The sequence below is a fragment of the Scyliorhinus torazame genome, chromosome 4 (genome assembly GCF_047496885.1).
Source record: "Scyliorhinus torazame isolate Kashiwa2021f chromosome 4, sScyTor2.1, whole genome shotgun sequence".
NCBI lineage: Eukaryota > Metazoa > Chordata > Chondrichthyes > Carcharhiniformes > Scyliorhinidae > Scyliorhinus > Scyliorhinus torazame.
The window spans coordinates 186,118,482-186,144,546 of NC_092710.1; the positions used below are offsets into that span (position 1 = coordinate 186,118,482).

The following is a 26,065-nucleotide window of genomic DNA, read 5'->3' on the forward strand; positions in this document are numbered from 1 at the left end:
AGATTCACCACCCCCTGGCTGAAGAAATTCCTCCTCATCTCTATTTTAAAGGATCGTCCATTTAGTCTGAGATGGTGTTCTCTGGTTCTAGTTTTCCTACAAGTGGAAACATCTTCTCCACGTCCACTCTATCCAGGCTTCGCAGTATCCTGTAAGTTTCAATAAGATCCCCTTCATCCTTCGAAGCTCCAACCTGTATAGACCCAGAGTCCTCAACCTTTCCTCATAGGACAAGTTCTTCATTCCAGGGATCATTCTTGTGAACCTCTTCTGGATCCTTTCCAAGAACAGCACATCCAGGATAAAAATTTGTCCATTTTGAAAATGAAATAATTTCATAAAGTAACCAGGTTGACATAGATATATGCCAGAATTCTCACTGGCAGTGAGATTCTCTGATCCCGCTGGCACCACATCCCCGCCTGTGGGTTTCCCGGTGGCATGGGGTGGCTTCAATGGGAATTCCCATTGACAGCGGTGGGGACACAGAATCCTGCTGCCAGCGAACCTGTTGAGGTTTAAGGTGCGAGGGGCAAGGTTTAGAGGAGATGTACGAGGTAAGTTTTTTACACAGAGGGTAGTGGGTGTCTCGAACCCGCTGTCGGAGGAGCTGGTGGAAGCAGGGACAATAGTGACGTTTAAGGGGCATCTTGGCAAATACATGAATAGGATGGGAATAGAGGGATACGGACCCCGGAAGTGTAGAAGACTTTAATTTAGATGGGCAGCATGGTCGGCGCAGGCTTGGAGGGCCGAAGGGCCTGTTCTTGTGCTGTACTTTTCTTTGTTCTTTGTTAAACACTTGGCGGGATGGGAGGGGGGATGCTGGAGAATCCCACTCATATATTTTGTTTCCTGTCTTCTGGACAGGACAGGTGGGAGCAACAATGAGCATGAAAGACCAGTAAGTAAACAACAAAGTGAATAAGTAAATCTGATAATCGAGGGTGGACACAGCAGTTGAGTTGAGGGAGGGTTAGTGGATGTTTCCCAGGTTACGAAATCCACCCCACTGTCCTGATAAACCCGTCACTCATTTGTAAATGCCACCATTCCCCCAAGCTGCTGTTGAGATCTAGGCAATGTTCAAAGCCTGTTTATTCAGGGAAGCATACAGACGCAGCAAAGTATTTCTTAATACTGCTTCCAAGCAGTGACTTAAGCTCTAAGAAGTAGAGCGAGGCATGTATTTGGAAAAATGCATAATTCCCCAGTGCTAAAATTAAATTTCGAACAAGCCGCCAGCCTTGTGGCCAACCCACTCATCACCACTGCCTCCTTTATAACAGCCATTCTCTTGTCCTAACTGTCAGTGGGTCTTTTCAATAAGTGTTCACGGTCTTGTTCAGCTGCGAGCAATGAGGTGGAGGTTGAATGGTGGTGCGTGCAATAGAACTGGGGGGATGGTCCAATTGCAACAATATAGGAATCATAGAATTTGCAGTGCAGAAGTTGGCCATTTGGCCCATTTGAGTCTGCACCGGCCCTTGGAAAGAGCACCCTACCTAAGCCCATTCCTCCACCCTATTCATGTAACCCCACCTAACCTTTTTTGGACACTAAGGGCAATTTAGCATCGCCAATCCACCTAACCTGCAAATCTTTGGACTGTGGGAGGAAACCGGAGCACCCGGAGGAAACCCACGCAGACACGGGGAGAACGTGCAGACTCCGCAAAGACAGTGACCCAAGTGGGAATCGAACTTGGGACCCTGGAGCTGTGAAGCAACTGTGCTAACCACTGTGCTACCGTGCTGCCCAAATGGACCTACTCACATGGGTGGAGTAAGTTTTAAGCAAGCCAGATATCCACAGTACATTGTGAAACATTCAGATAAACTCAGAATAACCCGAGTCCTCGTTTACTTTAATATGCAAATTGAGGCGGCACAGCGGCAGAGACCCAGGTTCAATTCTGACTTCTGGTGACTGTGTGGTGTTTGCACATTCTCCCCATGTCTGCGTGGTCCAGTTTCCTTCCACAGTGCAAAGATGTGCAGGTTTTGGTCATCCTTAGGCTAAATCACCCTGAGGTGAGGTTACGGGGATAGGGCGGTGGATTGGGCCTAGGTAGGGTGCGCTTTCAGATGGTCGGTACAGACCCGATGGACCGAATGGTCTCCTCCTGCACTGTTGGGATTCTATGATTGACCTTGTGCTCTTAAAGTGACATAGCTGCATCTCAGAAGAATAATACATTCTGTATTATATTTCTGCCTTTATGACACAGCAGATCATTCATTTTAACATGAACAATATCACAGGAAATGCACTAATAAATGTGTGTGTAATTCCTTCTCTTTTTGGTGCGAAGAGTTAAGGCTGAAGAGAGCAAAATGATTGAGTGATGTTACTAAGCACTGGATGATCATATAGTTCATACAAAGTTATTGCAAGTGAAAGTCAAAGTGCATTTACCTATGATTAACATCCTATCTGGCCTGTTCTGGTGAATGTGGGCGATAAACTACATTCAGACGAAGGCCATATGGAAGATAAGTAATTTAACTTGAAATGCTTTGCTGTCCTGAATTACAACTGGAGCTGACACTGATAGCAATTATTGACCCTCATAAACTGTGTTCTGTCTGAGTAATGTGTCTTCTTGACACTGCAAAATTTAACTTGCTTTTCAGCTTTCAGTGTGGAACTGAACGAGCTATGTAATCAGAGTTCTTTAAAGTGGAAAGCCCTAAAGTTCATTACTTGCTGTTGAAATTGCAACATCATTCTCTGAAATTGTTCAGAAGACAGATTGCGTAATTTTCTGCTTTGCAAACTGAAAATTAGGTTTGCATTTTCCTCGATTGTAAGCAGATTGTTGCTAAAAAGTTAATATTTTCTTATAGTTAAGTGCTAAGTTTAAAAAAAAATCTCGGCCAGCACATACATTAGAATCCTGATTAAAGGAACTATTAAAATATATAGTTGCTAATTATTGGCTAAAATTGTTTTTGAGTTACATGTAGATTTCTAGGAAACAGTTGAAATCGGTATCATAGCTTGTTAAAAATGTATAGAGATGTTTATTAAACTGTTTTTTGTTTTCTATTCGTTAGCACTCTTTAGAATTTGCCATTATAAATAAGTGAACCTATCTTAAATGAGTAAATGCTTATTTATTATAAAACTATTATAAATGTATTATAAATAAAATTCTTATATTATTATAACATTTATTATCAACAGGACGTGCTTTATTGAGACTTACTGCTGGAAAGTTGGAACAAATGGGTATTGCCCATGAGAGCCATTGTCAATCATTGCTTAAGGAAATACAGCAACTGCGTATACAAGATGATGTGGAAAGTCTTACCGCTGCCTTTGCAGGTATAGATAAATCAGGATTTTGAGCACAACTTATCCTACTTTCTTTATTGCAATAAATTAAAGTTTCACCAACAAAAACAAAATATTTGAGAGTTTAGAAATGATGCTAAATTATCATGGTTTGCTGATTGAAGCTTTGAATCAAATCTTGAGAAAACATTAAAAAATAATATTAAGAGTTGTTTGGTCGCACAGAACCTGTGTGTTGCAGAAAAAAAGAGACACACTATTGAAGCTCATTCTTTGGCACTCATCAGGACTGATTTCACAGAATACCAAATCTCAAAGGGAACTATTTATTCTGCATAAGAAGAGGGTGCTGATTGGTTGGCAAGTCAGATTGTAGAGGTACTGTCATGGAGAATGCACCAGGGAACAGTTAACTGGCAAGTTTTTAAATTCAAATCGGGCAAGCCTGATTGGTCGAGGCATTGCAAATGGGAATTTCCGGGCAATTAGGGATGGAAATGAATGTTGGCCTAACCAGCGACACCTAAACTCTGTGAAATTAAAAATAAAAGTTCTTTGAGGCATGATGGGTGGAAATCCCGTCTCCTACCTCTCAATAGCCAATTGACCATTAAATGACAGCAACATTGTTCTCCTGGGTGGACTTCCCATCGACCTTTTAGCCAGGAATAGAGAACGTAGCGCCCTGTAATATCCAGCCCTGTTTGTCATGTCTGCATTTTGTCTGCGGAAGGAAGATATGAGGAACCAGTGCTTTGTGACCATTACAGGTTTAGCAGCTGATACAGCATATTTAGTCCTGCATTCAAAGCTTATTGATATTGGTGAGGGGATGATAGGGGGAAAGAAGGCTCTTTCTACATGAATTTTAATACTTTACAAAGTTTTTTCCCAATCTAAATGCACATAATGTTAGTCCACACATGTACAAAATATTAACAAAAGCTGTTTAGGTATGTACTTCAGTTTTCATAACTATTCCTTTATCAAATGTGAGGCTAATGATTATGATTGGTGACATTTAGCCGTGACACATGTTAACAGGTCACTCCACTTATTCAATATATTTTTGTGTAATATATATAGATTTTCTCCTCTGAACATAACTAATTGTTGGAACTGTAGCTATTGTATATCTTGAGGGGATTTGTAACCTGATATTGCATTAAAGATTGTGATTAATAACTTGTTTCAGAAAAACTTGGCACTTGATTTCCCATGATGGTGCAACAGTGCATCAAAGAACTGCTGACTTGCAGTAAAAGGAAATATCCCTCAGGGGGAAACACTTAATCAAAGTTGACAGAAAGAGAACTTAGAATGTGCTGCAGCTTATAAGCGCTTGCTTTTCTTTTTTTATACATAAAAGTGTTGCATTTTGTTTGCGGATAAATGAACATTATCATTGAAAACTGAATGCAAATACTTCTAACGTAGCGACTGTAATTGTAACCTATCAGCACAGTAATCAACACCAATCACATTAAAATCTCAATAATTTTTATCTGTTTTCTTCTTTAGCTTGGACCTGGCTTTCATTCATTTGTTAAACTTTCACTAAATGACATAGAACAGTAGCCACCTGCTTTACGCATCACTTCTGGCTGATGCAATTTGCGCAAAAATATAATTTTCAAAATTTACTCAAAAAAAAGAATGGTTAATTTCATGTTGTATTTTTCTCTCGTAAAGTCACATAGGCCCAGATTTTCTGTTCTCCAGAGGGTTGTGTCTCAGCGGTACCTGGAAGATGCATTGGGGATCCGCCCCCCACCCCAAAAACCCCCATGCAAGGACTGCATGAGAATTGTTCAGAAAAGGATTAAAATCACTTCCAACTCCTGGATATTTATGGTATTGAACCCCTGCCTCTCCCTTCCAAACCCACCCACTGGATTCCCAAACTAGACCCCACCCTCGACGAACCACCCCCGAACCCTTGACTGACCTCCTGACCCCTTGACTACAAACCCAACCCCCTTCATCCCCCGACTACCCCACAAAACCCTGACCACCCTTCTTCACCACATGGCTAGCCCCCAACCACCTGACTACTGCCGAATACCCTCTTCCCCAACCCAAAAAGAGCAAATCTTCAATTTTGGAGACCGCAACCTGCACTAGAATTCTACCCTGACCCATTTTCTCTGATTGCTCCCTTTCTTTTCTCTTTTACTCCCCAAACTTCTCACTAAATGCCCCACCGTATGCGCTTTGAAGATTTGCTGCATGCAGAGACTGTTTGAAAGTACGAAGGTTGAAATTTCAGAGAACAATGCTCCCAAAGGCTAGAGAGAAGAGTTTTGAATGATAAAGGTTCATGAAGAGAACAATCCTCAGTCTCGTTTGTGAAGGAGCCAAGCTCTTTCTTACATTCTGGGACAATCCACATCCTAAGGTGTGTGATCCTAACCTTTGCCACTTAATTCCTCCAATCAAGAAGAGTGGGTTGTCTGAAATTTTCAGTCCGTGATAAGATAATATAATTCCTCTTGCTGCCTATTCCAAATCTCATTTCCCTCTTGTTTTGTTTCTTGTGAGGTGGAAAATGTCCACAATCTTGAAAGTTTCTGAAATTCACCTTGGCCCAACATCCAGGTTAAAATTGCTAAGATTTGTTTCCACTATATTCTCGTCCATACCATATCCACAATGGCCTCGCACCCTCACTATTTATCACAGCTGTGCTACGCTTTGGCTTGCAGACTACAGAACATGTTGGAAATCAATCTCCCACTTTGGCATGACCATTTCCAGCAATACCACTGTTCCTTCACCACAATCAATTCTTCTTATTCCAAGATCTTTCAGAAAATAAGTTGTCTCCGTGAACTCCTCTTCAATGTTACCAACCATTTTGTTAGGCGTTCCTCCCTTGCAACTTCTATCATCGTCTTGAACACTAACAGCTTCTGAATGATTTTCTCAAGGTTATTTGCTCAGTTGCTGCTGTTACCATTTCTCAATCTCCCCTTACCTTTCTCTATCAATGACCACAGTGGGCATGATTTTATATTCGCCGCTGGCAGGTTTGTAGGTGGGGGATGGCTGTAAAAATCTTCAGAAGACCTTCCCACTTGGTTCTCGCCCATCTCAATCTCTGCACAATTTTACAGTGGGACAGATGAGGGCGGGGCGGCCTGCTCCAACGTCTCTCCCCCCAACCCCTCCCCACCAACACCAACTGAAGCCCTTAAATGGTGAATTAATTGCCTCAATTTTCAGGCTTGGGGGGGAAAGGGGGGGGGTGCCTCCATCAAAAGCTTCCTTTCAACTTCGGGTGCTATCCCAAAATATCTGAGTCCTGCAGGTGCTTCCTCCCTCCTTGGCCTTGACCACTCCACCAACACCCATGTCTCCTTCTATCCAAGACCACCCCCCCCCTCATGCCCCCCCCCCCCCCCTCCCCCTCCCGAGCTGAGCCGAGCCTCCTTTCCCTTCTGCGAGTCCCGCAAAACTTAGCTGGTCAAGAACTCCAGGACTTATCAATTGGGATTCTCTTTCCCTGTTGGCAGCACACCCCCGCCCACGGGATTCCTGGCTTTAATGGGAAATCCCATTGTCGAGCGCCATGGGTAGAAAATCCTGCCACCAACAAATAGCACACTGCTGGAAAACATGGGGCTGGGGAAACGGAGAATCCCACGCTGTTTAGCACAGGGCTAAATCGCTGGCTTTGAAAGCAGACCAAGGCAGGCCAGCAGCACGGTTCAATTCCCGTAACAGCCTCCCCGAACAGGCGCCGGAATGTGGCGACGAGGGGCTTTTCACAGTAACTTCATTTGAAGCCTACTTGTGACAATAAGCGATTTTCATTTCATTTCATACTCTGGATACTGCTTGCAGTCCCAGTCCTGTCCACTGCAGCTTCTGGCACTGCTGAGACTGGAGAGCTCCAACACACAAATGCTTGTTAGAGTGTTAACTGGCTTTGGGCTGCCAGAATTGATGATGGTGTGTTTACTGCTGATTCCTCGGATGGCGGGAAGGAAAACATGCCATCCAAAAACTCCTGGCCAGTATTAGAGGAATGTAAATGGCACGGACACTTAATTTCTCCCTTATGAACACGCGCATCCCTTGATGAGAATTGAATTGTCTCTTTAAATCAACTGCCCTTCAAAACTAGCAGAACCCCTTGTGACAGATAGTGTGTGTCCATGGATTCCTTTTGGGTTGCAGAGGTCTTTTAATGTTTTCAGAGATTCCCATTGTATCTGTCAGTTCCCCGGCACAAAACTGAAGACGCAAAAAAGATATATGAAGTTTCTGTCGTTAGTACAGAATGTACAGTATGAACAGTGACTTCCCTTGGCCACTCTTTTGAAGATGATGAATCTCTTGTAAAACTGTGTTAGGGTCTTGGGGGTAGGATAGACTAACTGCTTCACCTACTTCCTTTGAATGAGTGTGCCATGAATCTTCATGAGTCACTCTTTTCGGCTAACAAAAACGTATTAATGATTATGGCTGCTCAGACTAGGCTGTTGTGCAAAAAGCTATGCCCATTTTTTAATGGACTGAAACTTATTAAAATCTGCAACAAAACTTGACTGACTTCCCTTCCCAGCAGCAGTAACCCAATGAGGAAAGATGTTGACACTAACATACAAATATACACAGGAACATACGAATTGGGAGCAGTAGGCCAGCCGGCCCCTCGAGCTTGCTCCGCCATTCAATAAAATCATGGCTGGTCTGATTGTTAGCTCAACCTCACATTCCTGCCTACCCCCAATAACGTTTTATCCCCTTGTTAATCAAGAATCCATCTAGCGCTGCCTTAAACATATTCAAAGGCTCTTCCACTGCCTTTTGAGGAAGAGTGTTCCAGAGACTCGTGACTCTCTGAGAGAAGAAATTCTCCTAATCATTTTCTGAAATGAGCGACTGCTTATTTTTAATAAGAACATACCTCTTCATTCACCTGAGGAAGGAGCTGCACTCCGAAAGCTAGTGACATCGAAACAAACCTGTTGGACTTTAACCTGGTGTTGTAAGACTTCTTACTGTGCTCACCCCAGTCCAACGCCGGCATCTCCACATCATGGCTTATTTTTAAACAGTGACCAATAGTTCTATATTTTCTAACAAAAGGAAACGTCCTCTCCATATTCACTCTGTCAATACCGCTCAGGATTTGAAGGTTTCAATAAAGTTGCCTCTTACTCTTTTAAACTTTAGTGGCGACAAACCTAACCTCTCCAACCTTTTCCCCGAAGGAAGCCCGCCTATTTCTGGTATTTGTCTGGTAAACCTTCTCTGAATTGCTTCTGATGCATTTACATCATTCCTGAAATAAGGAGACCAATATTGTACATAATACTCCAGATGTGGTTTCTCCAAAACTCTGTACAACCAAAGCATAAACTCCCTACTTTTGTAATTAATTCCCCATATAAATAAATTATAACATTCTATAACTTTCCTAATTGCTTGCTGTACCTGTGTACTAGCCTTTTTTAATTCATGATGTGGAGATGCCGGCATTGGACTGGGGTGGACATAGTAAGAAGTCTTACAACACCAGGTTAAAACCCAACAGGTTTGTTTCGAATCACTAGCATTTGGACTTCTATTTGTAATTCATGTACTAGGACACCCAGATTCCTCTGCACATAGAGCTCTGCAATCTCTCACCATTTAGATAAGAAGCTTTTTTGTTCTTCCTGTCAAAATGCTCAATTTCACATTTTCCCACATTGTACTCCATTTGCCAGATTTTTGCCCCCTCACTTAACCTATCTATGTCCCTTTGTAGCCTCCTTACGCCCTCTTCGCCATTTACTTTCCCACCTATCTTTGTGTCATCAGCAAATTTAGCAACAATACCTTCAGTCCTTTCATCCAAGTCATTAAGAAATTCAAGTCCCAGCACTGATCCCTATGGCACACCACTCATCACCTTCTGCCAACCAGAAAAGGACCCATTTATGCCAATTCTGTTTCCTGTTAGCTAGCCAAGCTTAAATCCATGCAAATATGTTACCCCTTATACTATTACCTTTTATTTTACACAATAAACTTTGATGTGGCACTTTACTTAGATTTCCAAAAGGCATTTGATGCAATACATCCACCATTTGCCCTTTATCGACAGCACATGTGACTCCTTCAAAGAACTCCAATACATTGGCTAAACATGATTTCCCTACTACTACCACCCCATTCTGAATGTACAAATATGGTCATAACAGGAAATTTCAGCATATTGGAGATGGATTGATATGGTCATGAGAAAGTCCTGCTAACCAGTCAATGGGAAGTAAATCCACTCACAGATCTTGAATTGGAGCTTTAGGACTCCCGGTGGTGGCATGTAGGTGGAAGTTGCATGTTGGGTCGCTCCTGCTCAAGGCTCGGTGTTTCGGAACTTAATGCCCGGTCCCAGGGGAAATTTTTAGACAAACAGGTGAAGGAAGACTAAAGGAAGGAGGGGGATGTCTAAAAACCAGAAGAAAGCCATCGGGAAGAAGGGGACAAGTGAAAGTTTGCTGTCAAGCAAAAGGGTCAGCCCGGCAGCAGGAAAGATGGCAAAAATTGCATCGCTGGATGGGGCCGCGCCTTGCACAATAGAGATGATGACCTAAGTGATGGCCGTGAGATTTGAGAAAGTTTTCCAAACACATGGAGCAATGACTTGGCAGCAATGAAGGTATTGGTGGAGGAAGCGATTGCTTTGGTGAGGGTGGCGGTGTCGAAGACAGCGGCCGAGGTGCGCAAGCAGGGAGTATTCGTGGCTGGGAGAGGAAGATAGGGCAAGGTTGGAGGAGTCGGTGGGGGAACAAGAGGTTAAGGAGACAATTGGGAACATCAAATCGGGGAAGGTGGCAGAGTCAGGTGGGCTCCCAGTGGAGTATTATAAGAAGTTCAAAGACAAGTTGGCTTCGTTGATGGTGGGGATGTTTGAGGAGCCAATAGCGATGGGGATGCTACGACAAACTTTGGAACAGGCCCCGACCTCCCTGTTGTTAAAGAAGGACAAGGACCCGACGGAGTATAGGCCCATACTTATACTGAATGTAAACGGCAAGATACTGGCGAAGGTGCAGGTGGCCAGGCTGGAGAGGTGCCTCCCGAAGGTGATCGGGGAAGACAGCTATTTTCGAATGTCTGAAGGTTATTAAACGTGATCATGATGCTGGCTGAGGGAAAAGAGATGAAGGTGGTGTTGCCGTAATTTTTGATTTTGTTCCAGTACCTGCCGGACTTTTTTTCCAAGTCATTTTTTAGGGAAGTGGACAAAGTGGCCACCTCATTCATTTTGTGGGGGGGAAGGTAGTCAGGATTAGGTAGGTGGCAGGAGTTGGTTCGGGGTGGGGTGGGGGGGGGGGTGGTTGCTTTGGGGGGGGGTCCCGATGGGTTAGGGTGGAGGAAGGACTGTGTAAGGGGTCGGTATTGAGAATGCTGGCAACGGTACCGCTTCCGTTGGTGCCGGGCAAGTACTCTGGGAGTCCGGTGGTGGTGGCAATGCTGAAGGCTTGGAGGCAGTTGAGGCAGCGCTTTAAGTTGGAGGCTGGGTCAAGGGAGATGCTGATTAAGGGAAATCATAGGTTTGAGCCGGAGAGGTTGAACAGGAGATTTTGGAGATGGGAGGAGAGGGGGATCAAGGTAATAAAAGATCTGTTCCTGTGGGACGTTTCGTAAGGTTGGGGAAGAAGTACGGATTGGGGCAAGGGGCAGGGTTTAGATACCTGCAGCTCCGAGACTTTGAAAGGAAGGAGGTTCCAAGCGTCATGATAGCGCCGGCCACTCGTTGTTGGAAGAGGTACTGATGGCAGGGGGATTGGAGTTGGTGGTGTTGGTGATTTACGGGAATATTCTGGTGGAGGACAGGGTCTCCATGGAAGGGATTAAGGCCAAGTGGGAAGAAGAGTTGGGGGAGGTAATGGAAGGAAGTCTGTGGTGTGAGGGGCTACGAAGGGTGAACGCCTCAACCTCATGTGCGTTTTTGGGCTGATACAGCTGAAGGTCGTGTATAGGGCGCACCTCATGAGGGCGAGGATGTCTGTGAGCAGTGCGGGAGGGGCCCCGCTAACCATGTACATATGTTTTGGCTCTGTCCGAAGTTGGAGAGGTATTGGAGGGAGGTCTTTAGCATCATCTCGGGGGTATTACATGTGGACTTGTAACCGTGTCCCTTCGAGGCCATTTTCGGTGTGTCGGACCAGTCCGAGCTGCAGGCAGGTGCGGGGGCAGATGTTTTAACCTTCGCCTCGCTGACTGCCTGGAGATGGGTCCTGTTGGGTGGAGGTCAGTTTCTCCACTCTGTGCCTCAGCGTGGCAGGGGGACCTACTGGAATTCTTGACCCTGGAAATGGTGAAATTTGAGCTAAAGTAGCAGTTCTAAAATTCATGGGGATTGTTTATCATGCACTTTCATGAACTTGTTGCCAATGAACACTGGGGGGTGAGGGCGGGGGGGAGGGGGGGGGGGTCAGTGCTCACCTTTTCACTGTTTTGTTCACTTTTATTTGAAATGTACGAATGGATGTATCAGACTGTATATTAAGGGGGCTGTTGTTCTTTGGGATTGTTATTTTGTTTGTTTTTCTTTTGTTGTTTGTTTGATGAACGTGATGAAAATGTGGAGAAAAGAAAAAGAAGACTTGGAGCTTTAAATGTGTAAAGATTTAAAGATATGTTAGTGACTTATAGTTAACACCAGTACTACAAAGTGCATATGTTATCCAAGTTGATGAAAGATGTTGAATGTACAATATATATATAGTAATACACTTAAGAACAGACAGAATTTCAAGTTAATTTGGTTTCAAATTGGAATTTGATTTCACAAAGTGGAATTAGAATTTTGGGAATTATAAACCTGTATGCTTTTACCTCATTACTGGTGGTGAGAATATAAAGCGCTTGACACTATTGATGAACTTTTACATCGGCATGTTAATAGCATGCAACGGAGATCAGATCTAAATTACAGATAAGGAAAACTGTAAATATTTTGTAGTGTACTATAGTATTTATTGTTTCAATGCTCAGCATATTGGCAATAGTAATTTTAAAGGGAGATGTTCATCCATTAGCAATGTGGAGTGACTTATTGCATTATTGACTAACAATATTATTTTAACAATAAACTGCTACTGTGTATGTTTGTTAAATTTAACTTATAATCTATACGAAAAGATATAATACATTTTAGCAGACCGTGATAGAAGGTAACTCTCGTTAATTTGCTGGTGTATAATTGTAGTCATAAAGTGGTCGCATTTTCTACCCGACCTGTCAGGGGTTCACACAGATGTTGGCAAATGTGTATGAAGTCATGTTTTGAATTAGTCAATTTGTGACTGAACTGTAAGGTAAAATAACTAATGGAAAGGCATTTTCATAGGAGTTTCATATTTTATTGTACTGCTGTACTCTGCTCAATATATCTGATATGCAATATTTTCAGTTTCTGCTCAAAGTCATCAATGGAAATCATCTGCTAAATACATTCTCGGAATATACATAAATATGCTGCCAGATCCACAAGCCTATTCAGTAAAATATTTAATTAGGAATCTGTTGCCTGGCCTTCCAATTAAATTGAAACATACGAGTTAAATTAGTATTTTTTAAAAATTGTTTCAAAAAAAAGTGTTGCTTTCAACTTAACATCCAGGTTGCAATTCAGTTTGGTTGCTGGTGCCATTTCAAAATTTAAATCAAGTTTATTCCAAAATAATAACCTGCATGAAAGCATGCCAGCACAAATTAAGATTAGATCAAGAACTGTTTTTTTTGTCTACAAGACATTTTGTGTTTCCAACATTACATTTTCTGACATTAAACTGTTAAAGTTTGCTTGAAGAGATGGAAATTTTGGCCATGATTCTGTGGTTAGTGACAAAGAAATATGCATCCATGGTTTACCAGACTGAGTTCAGGAATGGTGGGACTGTCATATGAGGAGAGATTGACTAGGTTAGGATTGTTCTCGCTGGAGTTCAGAAGAATGAGTGGGGATCTCAGAGAGACGTATAAAATTCTAACAGGATTAAACAGGGTAGATGCAGGAAAGATGTTACCAATGATGGGTGTGTCCAGAACCAGGGGCGTCATTCTCTGCCGGCGGGAGTCTCCGTTTTGCCGGCGCCCGGGGGTTTCCCGACGGCGTGGGGCTGCCCCACAATGGGAAACCCCATTGACCGGCCGGTGTTACGGAGACTCCCGCCGGCCGGTTGGGGCAGAAATGTGGCGGGGCGGGTAGGAGAATTTTGCCCCAGGGGTCACAGTCTGAGGATTCAGGGTAAACCATTTCTGCACTGTAAATTCTATGTTAATCTATGTTAATTTCAGACAGATATAAGGAGACATTTCTTCACACAAAGAGTGGTGAGCCTGTGGAATTCATTACCACAGGAAGTAGTTGATGCTAAAACTTTGAATATATTCAAGAGGCGGCTAGATATATTACTTGGGGAGAATGAGATCAAAGGCTATGGGGAGAAAGTAGGATTAGGCTATTGAGTTGGATGATCAGCCATGATTGTGATAAATGGTGGAGCAGGCTTGAGAGGCCAAAATGCCTGCTCCTATCTTCCAAGTGTCTCTGTGTCTATGACCTTGATTTTGCAGCTTACAGGCTGGGGGTTTGTGGGGAATGGATGGTTTGGGGGCAGGATGGGTGGATTGGTGGGAGGTGTAGGGTAAGTGAAGTGTAAGGGTGAAAGAGCGTGAGGAGAATAGCAGAGACACAGGGTAAGTCTCCAGGGGCGGACTCAGAGGGTGGAACATCGGAGTGGTGAGTATAAAGTAACTTATCTTAGGAAAGATGAAAAAGATGAAAACTAACGTCACAGTAAAGCTGTGATCAGGTTTGCTGGTAGGGAATCTGCACTAAATTTGAAAAAAATTGTAAAAACGAATTTATTAACTAAGCAGAGATGGCTAGGTGGGCGATATGCTGTAGCTGCATGATGTGGAAGCTGGCAGATACCATTGCAAGCTGCAGTTACCATTGTTGTGTTATGTATTCTGGGATTACACAGGTTGCAACTGGATGCAGCTTTAACCAAAAGATACTCCACACCTTGAAGTTAGTTCAATCTGATTTATTGAACCAGTAGCACAGTTAGCACAGTTCTCTATGAGTTCGACTCTCTGCTAACCCAAGTGTGGTTACTCTGTCTGACTGAACCAGACTAGCTCTTAGCCACGTGCTGGTGGTGTGATACTGTAAATACACCCTGACTCACTCTGTAGATGTTCATCAGTGGAAAGAGGTGGAGTGTGAGTGCCTCGTGCCTTTTATAGTGAGATACCACCTCTGAGTGTCCTGCCTGCTCATTGGTCATGTCCTGTTCTCTGTGTTCATTAGCTGCCTGTCTGTGCCTGTCTGTATATCATTATCTGCATGTCTGCATATCATGACATCTCCCCTTTTTTTAATATGTTTTGTTGGCATATGGGTATGTACTTACATGTGGTGGCATATATTAACATATTTACAAGCGGTGACATATGTAATGTATTTACATGTGAAGACAGCTGTCTAATGTGAGAAAACAGAACATAGCAAACAAAACAAATGTTCATAAGTCCAGTCTCTGGGGCTTGCGTCTGATCCTTGTCGACCGCCGGAGAGGTGGTGGTGGGGACGACGGCGCCTTGACAGGCGGGATGGAAGTCTGACTGGTGGCCTCGTAGTTCGAGGTATCAGGAGGTGGCAAAACAACGGACGGAAACGGAGAAGGAAGCGGTTGTGGGCAGGCAACTTTGCGAAGCGCCCGTCTGTTTCGTCGCCCAACAGAACCATCAGCCATACGTACAACATACGAGCGGGGCGCAGCCTGTCGAACAACGACAGCTGGAGCAGACCATCCACCATCCGGTATCTTGGTCCTGACAGTGTCTGCCGGGGATAACACGGGCAAATCGGTGGCATGAGCATCATAGCCCTGCTTTTGCTGGTTTCGGAGCTGCTGCACCTTCTGCAGCACTGGGAGGTGATCCAGGTTGGGCAAGTGTATGGCGGGAAGTGTCATCCGCATGTCCCTGTTCATCAGGAGTTGAGCCGGCGACATGCCAGTGGACAGTGGGGTCGCCCTGTACGCAAGCAGCGCTAGGTAGATGTCAGAAGCAGAATACGTGGTCTTGCAGATGAGCTGTTTCACAATGTGCACCCCTTTTTCAACTTTTCCATTGGACTGCGGATAGTGTGGGCTGGAAGAGACATGTTTGAAATGGTATGACTTGGCAAACATAGACCACTCATGGCTGTTGAAGCACTGGCCATTGTCACTCAGGACAGTCAGTGGGATACCATGCCTGGAGAATGTCTCCTTACAGGCCTTGATGACGGTCTGAGATGTGAGGTCTGAAAGCTGCACGACTTCAGGGTAGTTGGAGAAATAGTCAATAATCAACACATAGTCATGGCCATTCGCACGAAAGAGGTCGATGCCAACCTTGGACCACGGGGAGGTCTCGATTTCATGCTGCTGGAGCGTCTCCTTGCTCTGCGCTGGCTGGAAGCATTGACAGGTCGCACAGTTGAGGACCATGTTCGAGATATCCTGGCTAATACCGGGCCAGTAGACATCCTGCCTGGCTCTGCGTCTGCACTTCTCGATGCCCAGCTGTCCCTCATGGATTTGGCGGAGCACCAAGCTCTGGAGACTGAGTGGAATGACAAACCGGTCCAGCTTGAGGAGGATACCATTAATCACTGTCAGGTCGTCCTTTACAATGTAAAATTGAGGGCACTGCCCTTTCTGCCAGCCATTGGCGAGGTGGTGCAAGACACGCTGCAAGAGGGGGTCGTTGGCTGTCTCCTTGCGGATACGAACCACCTTCTCAGACACCGGGAGGGTGCTAGCAGACAGCTGCACCTGTGATTCAATCTGCCGGATGATTTCCAGGCAAGGTGTTGGAGCGGGACAATGCATCAGCGATGATGAGCTCCTTGCCAGGCGTGTACACTAAGTCAAAGTAGTACCTTCTGAGTTTGAGGAGGATACGCTGCAACCGAGGCGTCATGTTGTTGAGGTCCTTGTGGATAATGTGGACCAGAGGCCTATGATCTGTCTCGACAGTGAATGTCGGCAGGCCGTAGACATAGTCGTGAAACTTGAGAATGCTAGTGTCGTGAAACTTGAGAATGCTAGTGAGAAGCCCCAGACATTCCTTCTCTATTTGCGCATACCTTGTTTCGGTGGGCGTCATGGCCCTCGATGCGTAGGCTACCGGTGCCCAGGATGAAATGTCATCACGTTGAAGCAGCACCTCACCGATGCCATCATGGCTCACATCTGTTGAGATCTTTGTCTCCCTGTCTGGGTCGAAAAATGCCAAGACTGGTGCAGTGCTTGGCTTTTAGCTCCAACCACTCTGCTTGATGTGCTGCCTTCCACTCAAAGGCAGTGGACTTTTTCACCAGGTTTCATAGGGCCGTGGTGTGTAAGCTCATGTTTGGGATGAACTTGCCCAGAAAATTGACCATGCCCAGGAAGCACAACACCACCTTCTTGTCTTCAGGGACCTTCATGGCTGCGATGGCCTTGACCTTGTCTGTGTCCGGGCGCACGCCCTGCTGAGAGATTTGGTCACCTAGGAACTTGAGTGCCGACATACCAAAGCAACATTTGGACCTGTTCAGCTTCAGGACATTGGCATGGACACGGCGGAATACCTGCCGGAGATGGGAAACATGCTCTTCAGGGATCGTGGACCATATGATGATGTCGTCCACATACACACGAACCCCTTCAGTGCCCTCCATCATCTGCTCCATGATGTGATGGAAGATCTCCGATGCCAAGACAATGCCAAACGGCATGCGATTATAGCAGTATCTGCCAAACGGTGTGTTGAAGGTGCAGAGCCTTCTGCTAGACCTATCTAGCTGGATTTGCCAAAATCCATGTGACGCATCTAACTTGTGAAAAAACGTGCGTGTGCCATCTCGCTGGTGAGTTCCTCCCGCTTTAGGATGGGGTAGTGTTCACGCATTATATTCTTATTGAGATCCTTTGGATCAATACAGATGCGCAGGTCTCCCGAAGGCTTTCTAACACATACCATCGAGCTGACCCAGTCAGTCGGTTCGGTTACCTTGGAAATGATGCCCTGTTGCTGAAGATCCTTGAGCTGTGCCTTCAGGCGCTCCCTCAGCGGAGCCGGAACTCGGCGTGGTGCATGGACCACTGGCTTGGCATCAGGTTGTAGCAGAATCTTGTATCGATATGGCAGCATGCCCATCCCGTCGAACACATCCGGATACTGAGCGAGGATGTCGTCAATGCCGGCCTGAAGATCCACATTGGAGGATGTCATTGTGTAAACCCGCTGCACGAGGTTCAGCTGCTTGCAGCCATGCGCGCCAAGTAGGGATGCCCTGTCTGGCTTGACAATTTCAAAACTTAACCGTGCATGTGTGCTCCATTTGGAGACGAGTAGAAGGCAAGATCCCAGTGCCGTGATGGCATTTCCGTTGTAGCCAGGAGCCTCCAGGCTGCTGGAAGGACCTTGGGGGGCTTCTTGATGCATTTGAAATCTGCCTGTGAGAGGAGGTTGGCAGAAGCACCTGTGTCCAGCTTAAACTAGATGGAACAGTGGTTGACCTGCATCACCGCACGCCATTCGTCCGCACAATCCACAGCGAGGATGGATTGAATTTGTGATGAGTTGGATGTGACATATTCACATTTGGTAATGATGTCCACACAGTAGGCGGAGTCCAGGCATTCTTCCTCTGGATCCAGGATTAGAATCCTGTAATCGTTAATGCACACTCTGAACGCACCGTCGTCGAAGTTGGGAGCGCTGGCCCCTGACTGGTTGTGCAGACCTGCACAAGGCTGCATAGTGTCCAGGCTTCCTGCAGTTTAAACATCGCCTGCCTCTTGCAGGTCAGTGTTTCTTTAAGTGGGCGTTGCTGCAGTTCGAGCACGCCGGCGTCCTGACGCTCCGTGCGTCGTCGCACATGTGCAGTGAGATCGGCAGACGTCTGCACCTGCACAGTGTGGGTGTCGGCCGCTTCGTTATTCCGTTCGCATTGCGCATGCGTGGCGCCCCGTAAAAAGCACGCAAAATGGTCGCTTTCATCAATGCTGAGGCGCTGCATCCGGGAGATGGCCTGCACACACTCTGCCTCGTGGGAGGCAAGTTTCTCATTTTCAACCGATTTGTACTGGGCAGAGCGATTTTTGGCGTGCTCATGCACTGTGCATGTTTCAATCACGACTGGCAGGGTCATATGCTTGATTTTCAGTAGCTGCTCTCTCAGAGGATCAGAGTGAACTCCAAAAACAATTTGGTCTCTGATCATGGAGTCAGCAATATCCCCAAAGTTGCAGAACCGCGCTAACAGGCAGAGGTTCGTTAAGAAGGCGTTGAAAGATTCATCTTTACCTTGTAGACACTGTTTGAATATGTAGCGCTCGAAGATTTCAGTGGTGTCCACTTCACAGTGACTGTCAAACTTGTCCAGGATGGTCTGAAACTTTATCTTGTCCTGGCCTTTGGTGAAGTGAAAAGAGTTGAAGAGTTCGATGGCTTGATCACCCTCTGTTGAGAGGAGAAGCGCAATCTTCCTTGCATCAGACGCATCCACGAGGTCTGTAGCTTCGATGTACAGCAGAAACATTTGCTTGAATGTCCGTCAGTTGGCACTGAGATTGCCAGAGGTCCTGAGCTGGTGAGGAGCCTGAATCTTCTCCATGGTGCCGGGATACATTCGCTGGTCATCACGGAACGGACTGAGGTAAACCACCTAGATTAGGCAGTCTCCTGGTAGCATGTCGTGTTATGTACTCTGGGATTACACAGGCTGCAACTGGATGCAGCTTTCACCAAAGGATACTCCAGACCTTGAAGTTAGTTCAATCTGATTTATTGAACCAGTAGCACAGTTAGCCCAGTTCTCTATGAGTTTGACTCTCTGCTAACCTAAGTGTGGTTACTCTGTCTGACTGAACCAGACTAGCTCTTAGCCATGTGCTGGTGGTGTGATCCTGTAAATACACCTTGACTCACTCTGTAGATGTTCATCAGTGGAAAGAGACGGAGTGTGAGTGCCTCGTGCCTTTTATAGTGAGATGCCACCCCTGAGTGTCCTGCATACTCATTGGTCATGTCCTGTTCTCTGTGTTCATTCGCTGCCTGTCTGTGCCTGTCCGTATATCATTATCTCCATATCTGCATATCATGACAACCATATCTGCAGCAAGTGTTTGCTGCTTGAAGAAATTCAGCTCAGAATTGGCGAGCTGGAGTCTGAACTTCAGACAATATGGCACATCTGGGAAGTGGAGTTACCTGAACGTTTTGTTTCAAGAGGCAGTCACACCCCGTAGATTAAGTACCTCAAATTCAGCCAGTGGTCAGGACAGCAGGGTATGACAGCGAGTGAGGCAGAAATGGAGGAGCCCCAGCTCTTGATCTTGTCCAGCAGGTATGAGGTACTTGCTCACTGTGTGGATGAGGAAAATGCATCTCGGCTGAGGGACGTGGGTGTCTTTCGTCATGAATCGCAGAAAGTCAGTATGCAGGTACAGCATGTAATTAAAAAGGCAAATGGATTGTTGTTTACTGAAAAGGACTGTAATATAAAAGTAGAGAACTGTTGTTGCAATTGTATAGGGTGGTGATGAGATCACATCTGGAGTATTATGTCCAGTTTTGGTCTCCTTATTTGAGGAAGAATGTGGTGGCATTGGAGGCAGATCAGAGGAGGTTCACCAGATTGATTCCAGGGATGAAGGGGCTGACGTACGAGGAGAAATTAAACAGCTTGGGCTTAGACTCGCTGGAGTTTAGAAGGATGAGTGGGGATCTGATCGATGTATATAAAATACTGAAAGGAATTGATAAACATGTTTCCCCTTGTGGGCAGTCTAGAAGGAGAGGCCACAGATATCGATTGAGAGGCGGTAGATTTAGAATTGAGATGATGAGGAACTATTTCTCGCAGAGGGTGCTGAATTTATGGAACTCGCTGCCCCATAGTGCAGTGGAATCTGTGCAATTAAATGGTTTCAAGAAGGAGATGGATATATTTCTGATTTTTAAAATGGTTTAACGGGATATGGGGAATGGGTAACAAGGTGGATTTGAGACCAGGAAGAGATTGGCCATGATCTGATTGAATGGCAGAGCAGGCTCAAAGGGCTGAATTCCTAATTCTGATTTTCCCCTGTAAGTGGGTGGGTGTGGTTCAGGATTGCCATGTTAATATTCTGCAATTCTAAAAGACAGATTATGAACACCAGTATATATTTTGAGAACAACAGTACTTTAGGTCTTCAAATTCAAGCATCTCATTTTTCACTGTCTGAAATTTGAGATGTTAACTTTTGTGGGAAAATTCCACACACTCTCTCCATGTAGCATCCTTACTGGCTAAAGGTTGCTAATCATGTCTCAATGATGTCATGATATTACAATGGGTCAAGTAGAAGAGGCAGGCTCCAAGAATGACCTCTACCCGTATGGGGTATTGATCGTGCACTGTCCATTTAAACACCACTCTCCAACCAACTAAGCTAACTGTGAAAGGCCTCATTTAGGATAAATAATTTAAAAAAGTTTTGAAAGAAAGCTTTATTAACGAATACATAGGTGATGGCTATTTTTTCTTTGTTTATCACAATATTTAAAAGATCTTTCCAAATATTAATTTTGTGCCATGGAAAATAGAGTTTTCCTGTGGAATCCAGCAACAGAACAACATGGTATTACAGCATGCGAAAGTAAATATATTTTTGGTTCATATTCTGTTTTATGTCCTGCAGTGTAATGAGCTAATGGAATAGATATGCTAATGGCTGATGTAGACCATGTGGTAACCATGATGTCAGCAGTCATGTGCTGGAGATTCTATGCAACAGATATAGCAGGCAACACTCTGGAGAAGTGTGCCTCGCTCATCGTGTAAAATGTGTACACAGTGTTACTAAACCAGTTTGTAGATATTTTCCTAAGGGCTATTCATTTTGCTTAGCTGAGTTTCAAAAGCCGCATTCATCCCAGTAGGGAATTTGAAGTTCAAAGTTTGAATGGCATCTTTAAGAGGCTGTCAAAAGATTAGTGGTATGAACAGAAGTTCATTTTTTTAAGAGGTTAACTACTTGACATTTAAACGCTTTGATGCTTTCATTAATGAGAGTTTAAAAAAATATCAAGTCTGTATAGTGAGAGCTGTGTAGATATTTGGATCTTATTTAATCTCCGCATGGCCTCTGAGATCTGCCCATGGTAGACATTTGATGAATGGTTATAAAGTTGGCATGGAGGTTTGGGGAATCTTGGGGGATGTTTGGGCATTGTGTTCGCATGGAGGGCATAAGGGGCCATTGGTGGTTGGGTGAGGAACATGTGTTGGCATGAAGGGCCAAGAAGGATGGGTGGGGTAACTTCAAGTGAATCAAATTTAAGTGAACCAGAGGTTCAAATAAGAATCAATGTATAAACTGGAGTGAGGTTCTTTTGCACATTTCCTATCTGGATAAAGTATCGTACTTGTGCAGTATTGAATGTTTCTAAACGTAATAAATTGTAAAGTAAAATAAATAACTAAATATTAAATAAATAACATACACATTTACAATAGATAACATTCACCAGTCTCTCTTTCTTCTTAGACAGTCCCTTAGGGACTTGCTTCCACTTTGGTTCTAAGATAGCTGATAATGTTCGAGGTTTAGCTGCTGTTGTTTAAAGAGTCAAAGGTTCTGCTCCTTTTCACATGTACCTTTATTTTATTTTATCAGATTCTGCACAAAACTCTATCATCACATCACCTGACACAAAGGCCACCTGAAGCCCCTTTACGTATCAGTGTCAATTATTGGATACTTAACAGAAATGAGACAACTAATTGGAATGTTTCTTAACCTATTACTTAACAGTCTCCCCTTCCTTGGAGAAAAAAAATAAATAATTGAAAACAAAATTACAAAAAACTTAAAAACACACACACAATTTCCCCCCTTCTTTTTTTCATTTTTGGAAGGAAAAAAAACAGTCACAGAAACATTAACAATATCCAAAAGTTTCTGTGAACTAGCTCCTCTTTTTGTAAAACAGTCTGATTGATAGCTGCTGTCGACCCATTTAATTTTTGCTATTTCCCCTCTGTCCAACAGCTGCTTCAAACTTGCGATGTCTACCCTTAACCTTTTTTCATTGGCACTTTTTGTAGAGTGTACATTTTCCCACAGGGATTTATTGTCAATGCGACATTCAATAGGTAAATTACCCAAATCCTCTAATCCCAAAATTTCTGTCAATATCTGAGATATATAAAAGGCCGTATCCATCGCATCTCCAAGGCTTAATGTCTCAGCAGCCAAAGTGCTTTTGACCACTCTTCTTATTTTCTATGTTTTCCACACAAGAGGGCAACATTTACCATTGTTCCCCAAAAGGAAAATTATAAAACCTCCTGCATTTGAAACCCCATCACATAAATTTGCAAAGGATGCATCACTAGAAACTATGAGTTTCAAGTGCCTACGGTCACCTAAAACTGGGAACCTCAAAACACACTCCTGCATTTTTAGTTTGACCAATGCTTTATTTGCTCTTATTATGTCTTCCACTTTGGGATCATTCATTTTTGTACTCAACTCTAAGACATCAAAACTCATGTCCGGTCTAGTCTGCCTACCTAACCAATTCAGTTGCCCAATTAAACTTCGCAGTTGCTCTTTTTCCATCTTTGAAACCATTGCGTCTTTTTGTGAAACCTGGCCACGACTAATTTCTATTGGGCTGATGCTTTCCAAATAAGATTGATGACGTAAAGTTGCCCCTAACTTAGTCTGTCCGATTTCCAGTCCAATATATTTGAATGCACCGGAAGCCTGACTTCCAACCCTGAATTCTTTCCTCAAACCAGAGATTACAATAGCTTCGAAATCACTAGTCCCACCCCACAGAAAATCATCAATATGCATCATAAAGATGCCAGAAAGATTTTCTTTATAGTGCCAGTAAAACATTGCCGGATCTGCTTTCAACTGGCAGCAACCTAACTTTAACAAAACTGACCTTACCGAAAAATACCAGACTCTAGATGCATCATTTAATCCATATACACATTTGTTCAACGTCCAGAGTACCCCTGCTGCGTTAGCTGCCTCTTTAGGAGGACGGAGAAAAAGCCACCAAAATCTCACGTGCATGTGGGCTTCTACTCCTATTCGTATTCGTAGTCTTACTCATGTTCTGAACCCTTGATAAACTACGTCCCCTCTCCCGCCTGGTATCTCGTTCTGTACTGCTACTGCTTGATCATTCCCTTCTGCTGTGGAATATACTTTCAATAGTTCACGACCTTTTCCTGTGGACCTGTTCACTATCCGATGTACTATCTGAACTGGCACTGCGTCTCTGTGCCCTCCATTTTTGAACTTTGTGTTCCCAATCCATTGTCTTGACTCCTTCCCCTGAATGCTGTACAGTCAACCACTGTTTATACCTTCCAGTGGCCTTCCCTGCTCTACTAATAACAGTTGCATCCTTCCATTGACTAGACCCTTCAGGCAAGTATATCACTTTTGTACCAACTTTTGGCAGTTGTCCTTTCGGAAAAAAGGCCTGTTCTAATTCATCAGAAGTGTTGTGTTCCTCTACAGAAACTCTGTCTATATAAGTTAACTGGTCCTCATAGTTCTGTAACACGTGCGTACCAGATGATCCTGGTTCCTCATCATGTCTGTCTGCTCTGTCTAAATTTGAAAATTTGTAGTCTGTTGTGCGTTTTCTCTCCTACTTGGTCTTTTCTGTGGCTCTGTTCCAATTAGGGCAATCAGTGGATTTGTCTTCTTTCTATATTGTCTATGTCCGAATGCTTAGAGTCGCCAGTTATCGAATTATACCACCACAAGTTTCAACCGGCTATCGATCAAAGAGCCAAACACCAGTTAGTTAGTTCAAGGTCAAGGGTACTTAATTTACACACAATAAATCATGCAACATAAACACTATTAGTTAACTACACCTATTACTAAGCCAACCTGTACTTAACTTTGGGCACCCGGTTTAGATCAGAAAACAGTGGCCGCTGTTCAATTCTGCATCTCTTGGGTTCGAAGTGGTAACTGCTGCTCAGCTGGGCTCATCCGTCTGGTAGTGGGCGTTGAACTTGAACTTGCTTCTGGTGTTGCTGCAGTTGGCGATGACCGTGACCGGGGTACCAAGGCCAAAAGAGAGCGAACATATGGCAAACCCTTCCTTTATACTCAGGGGGCTTTCGCTCTCTTTTGGGCGCTCCTTCGATTTGTGCCTTAGTAATTGGGTGATCCCTGATCAGTCTGTTCGACTCCTTAACCAATAAGTGGGCAGGGATCTGGATGGCTGGGCGTGTCTCAAGCGGTCATTGACCCTGTTGTTTGTGTTTCCCTTGGACAGGGAGTGGCGCCGAAATGCCTGGGACTGTCCCGGTAGCTGGAGTACCAGTCCTTGGTGTTGGGGGAGATGGGCCATCACCTGCTAATCGGCCTGATTAACATGCTAATGGGACAGGGTTTCGATACGGTCTGGACTTTGCATGAAATATGCATTTCAGGCTCTGAGCCTGCCTGACTCTTGGCTTGTCCATTTAACCCATCAGTCTTTGCGAGTTGCTCTGTACCTAGTTGGAAGTGGCCATCCCAGATGGCTACACTGTACATATTATCCTTGATGAATGTACCCTAACAGTTTGATTGCCATGTTGCAAAATAATTGTTTTGCCATCTATACCTATGATCTTCCCTTGGCCTTTCCATTCATTGAAATTGTCTCTCTTATAGGATACTATGTCTCCTTGCTGATAAACGGTATTTGATGGCCGTACATTATGTCTTAAAGCTCTGCGAATTCTTTCAGAGACTTCTGCTTCCAAAAAGCTTTTTTACTGCTATGTAATGCATTTAAATGCTCAGCAAAGGCAGAGCTAATTGTAGTTCCTTCCCAGGCTGGAGGCTAGTCATCCAAAATGGACAGAATTTTAGGATTTCTACAAAACATTAATTGATAGGGACCAGCTGCAATGAATTCTTTGCATGTACTGCCCATGCTAAAGCTGAATTTAGCTTTCAATTCGGTCTATCTGCCAAAATTTTCCAGAGCATGTCATCGATTACAGCATGGTTTCTTTCACAGACACCATTACTAAACGGGCTTTCTGCAGCCGTATTCATAACTGTGATATTCATGTTTTCACACATATCCCTAAACTCATCATTCGCAAATTCTCCCCCATTGTCTGTGAAGGAATTTTGCCGGTGGGCCCATTCTTGTCCCTATTCATTTTTCCACGATTTGATCCAGAATTACTTTCTTTTCTTTACTTCATATAATCGTTGATTGACTAAATATGGTTGCTAAATCTACAAAATGCAAAATAAATATATTATTGGCTTTATCCCAGATCTTAAGGTCCATGGCCACAATGTTGTTAAAATCCCTGGCCAAAGGTAGGGTTACTATCGGTCGTGCTGGTGTCCTTCTGTACTTCCTACAAACTTCACAGCGATCACTAACCTGTTCTATCAGTTTAATATAGTCTTCATCCCTTACCCTTGCATCCTTTAATAAATTTTTCAGCCTCCGAGGAGACGGATGCGCAAATTGTCTATGCAGTTTTAATACAACAAGTTTTTTATCAGCTAAAGTCCCATTTTCAACTGCCATGAACACATCCTTAACAACTCTACTTGAAATATTATTTGTCAGTAATGGAATACAATAGTGTCTCAACTGTGTAAATTGTAAGTCCACCGACTTTCCAAAAACTGTTGCCTTATCCTGTTCCATATCCAGTTTCATA

At 44.1% G+C, this 26,065-nt stretch overlaps 1 protein-coding gene across 3 annotated transcripts in view; it reads left to right on the plus strand.

Moving 5' to 3' along the window:
- LOC140410637 (sterile alpha motif domain-containing protein 12-like) overlaps window positions 1-26,065 on the plus strand; it is a 122,572-nt gene that overhangs the window by 81,180 nt on the left and 15,327 nt on the right. For all 3 annotated transcript variants that reach the window (XM_072498999.1, XM_072498998.1, XM_072499000.1), the window contains exon 4: window positions 3,190-3,330. In XM_072498999.1, coding sequence (XP_072355100.1) covers window positions 3,190-3,330 — 141 coding nt within the window. The remainder of the gene's footprint in view (window positions 1-3,189; window positions 3,331-26,065) is intronic.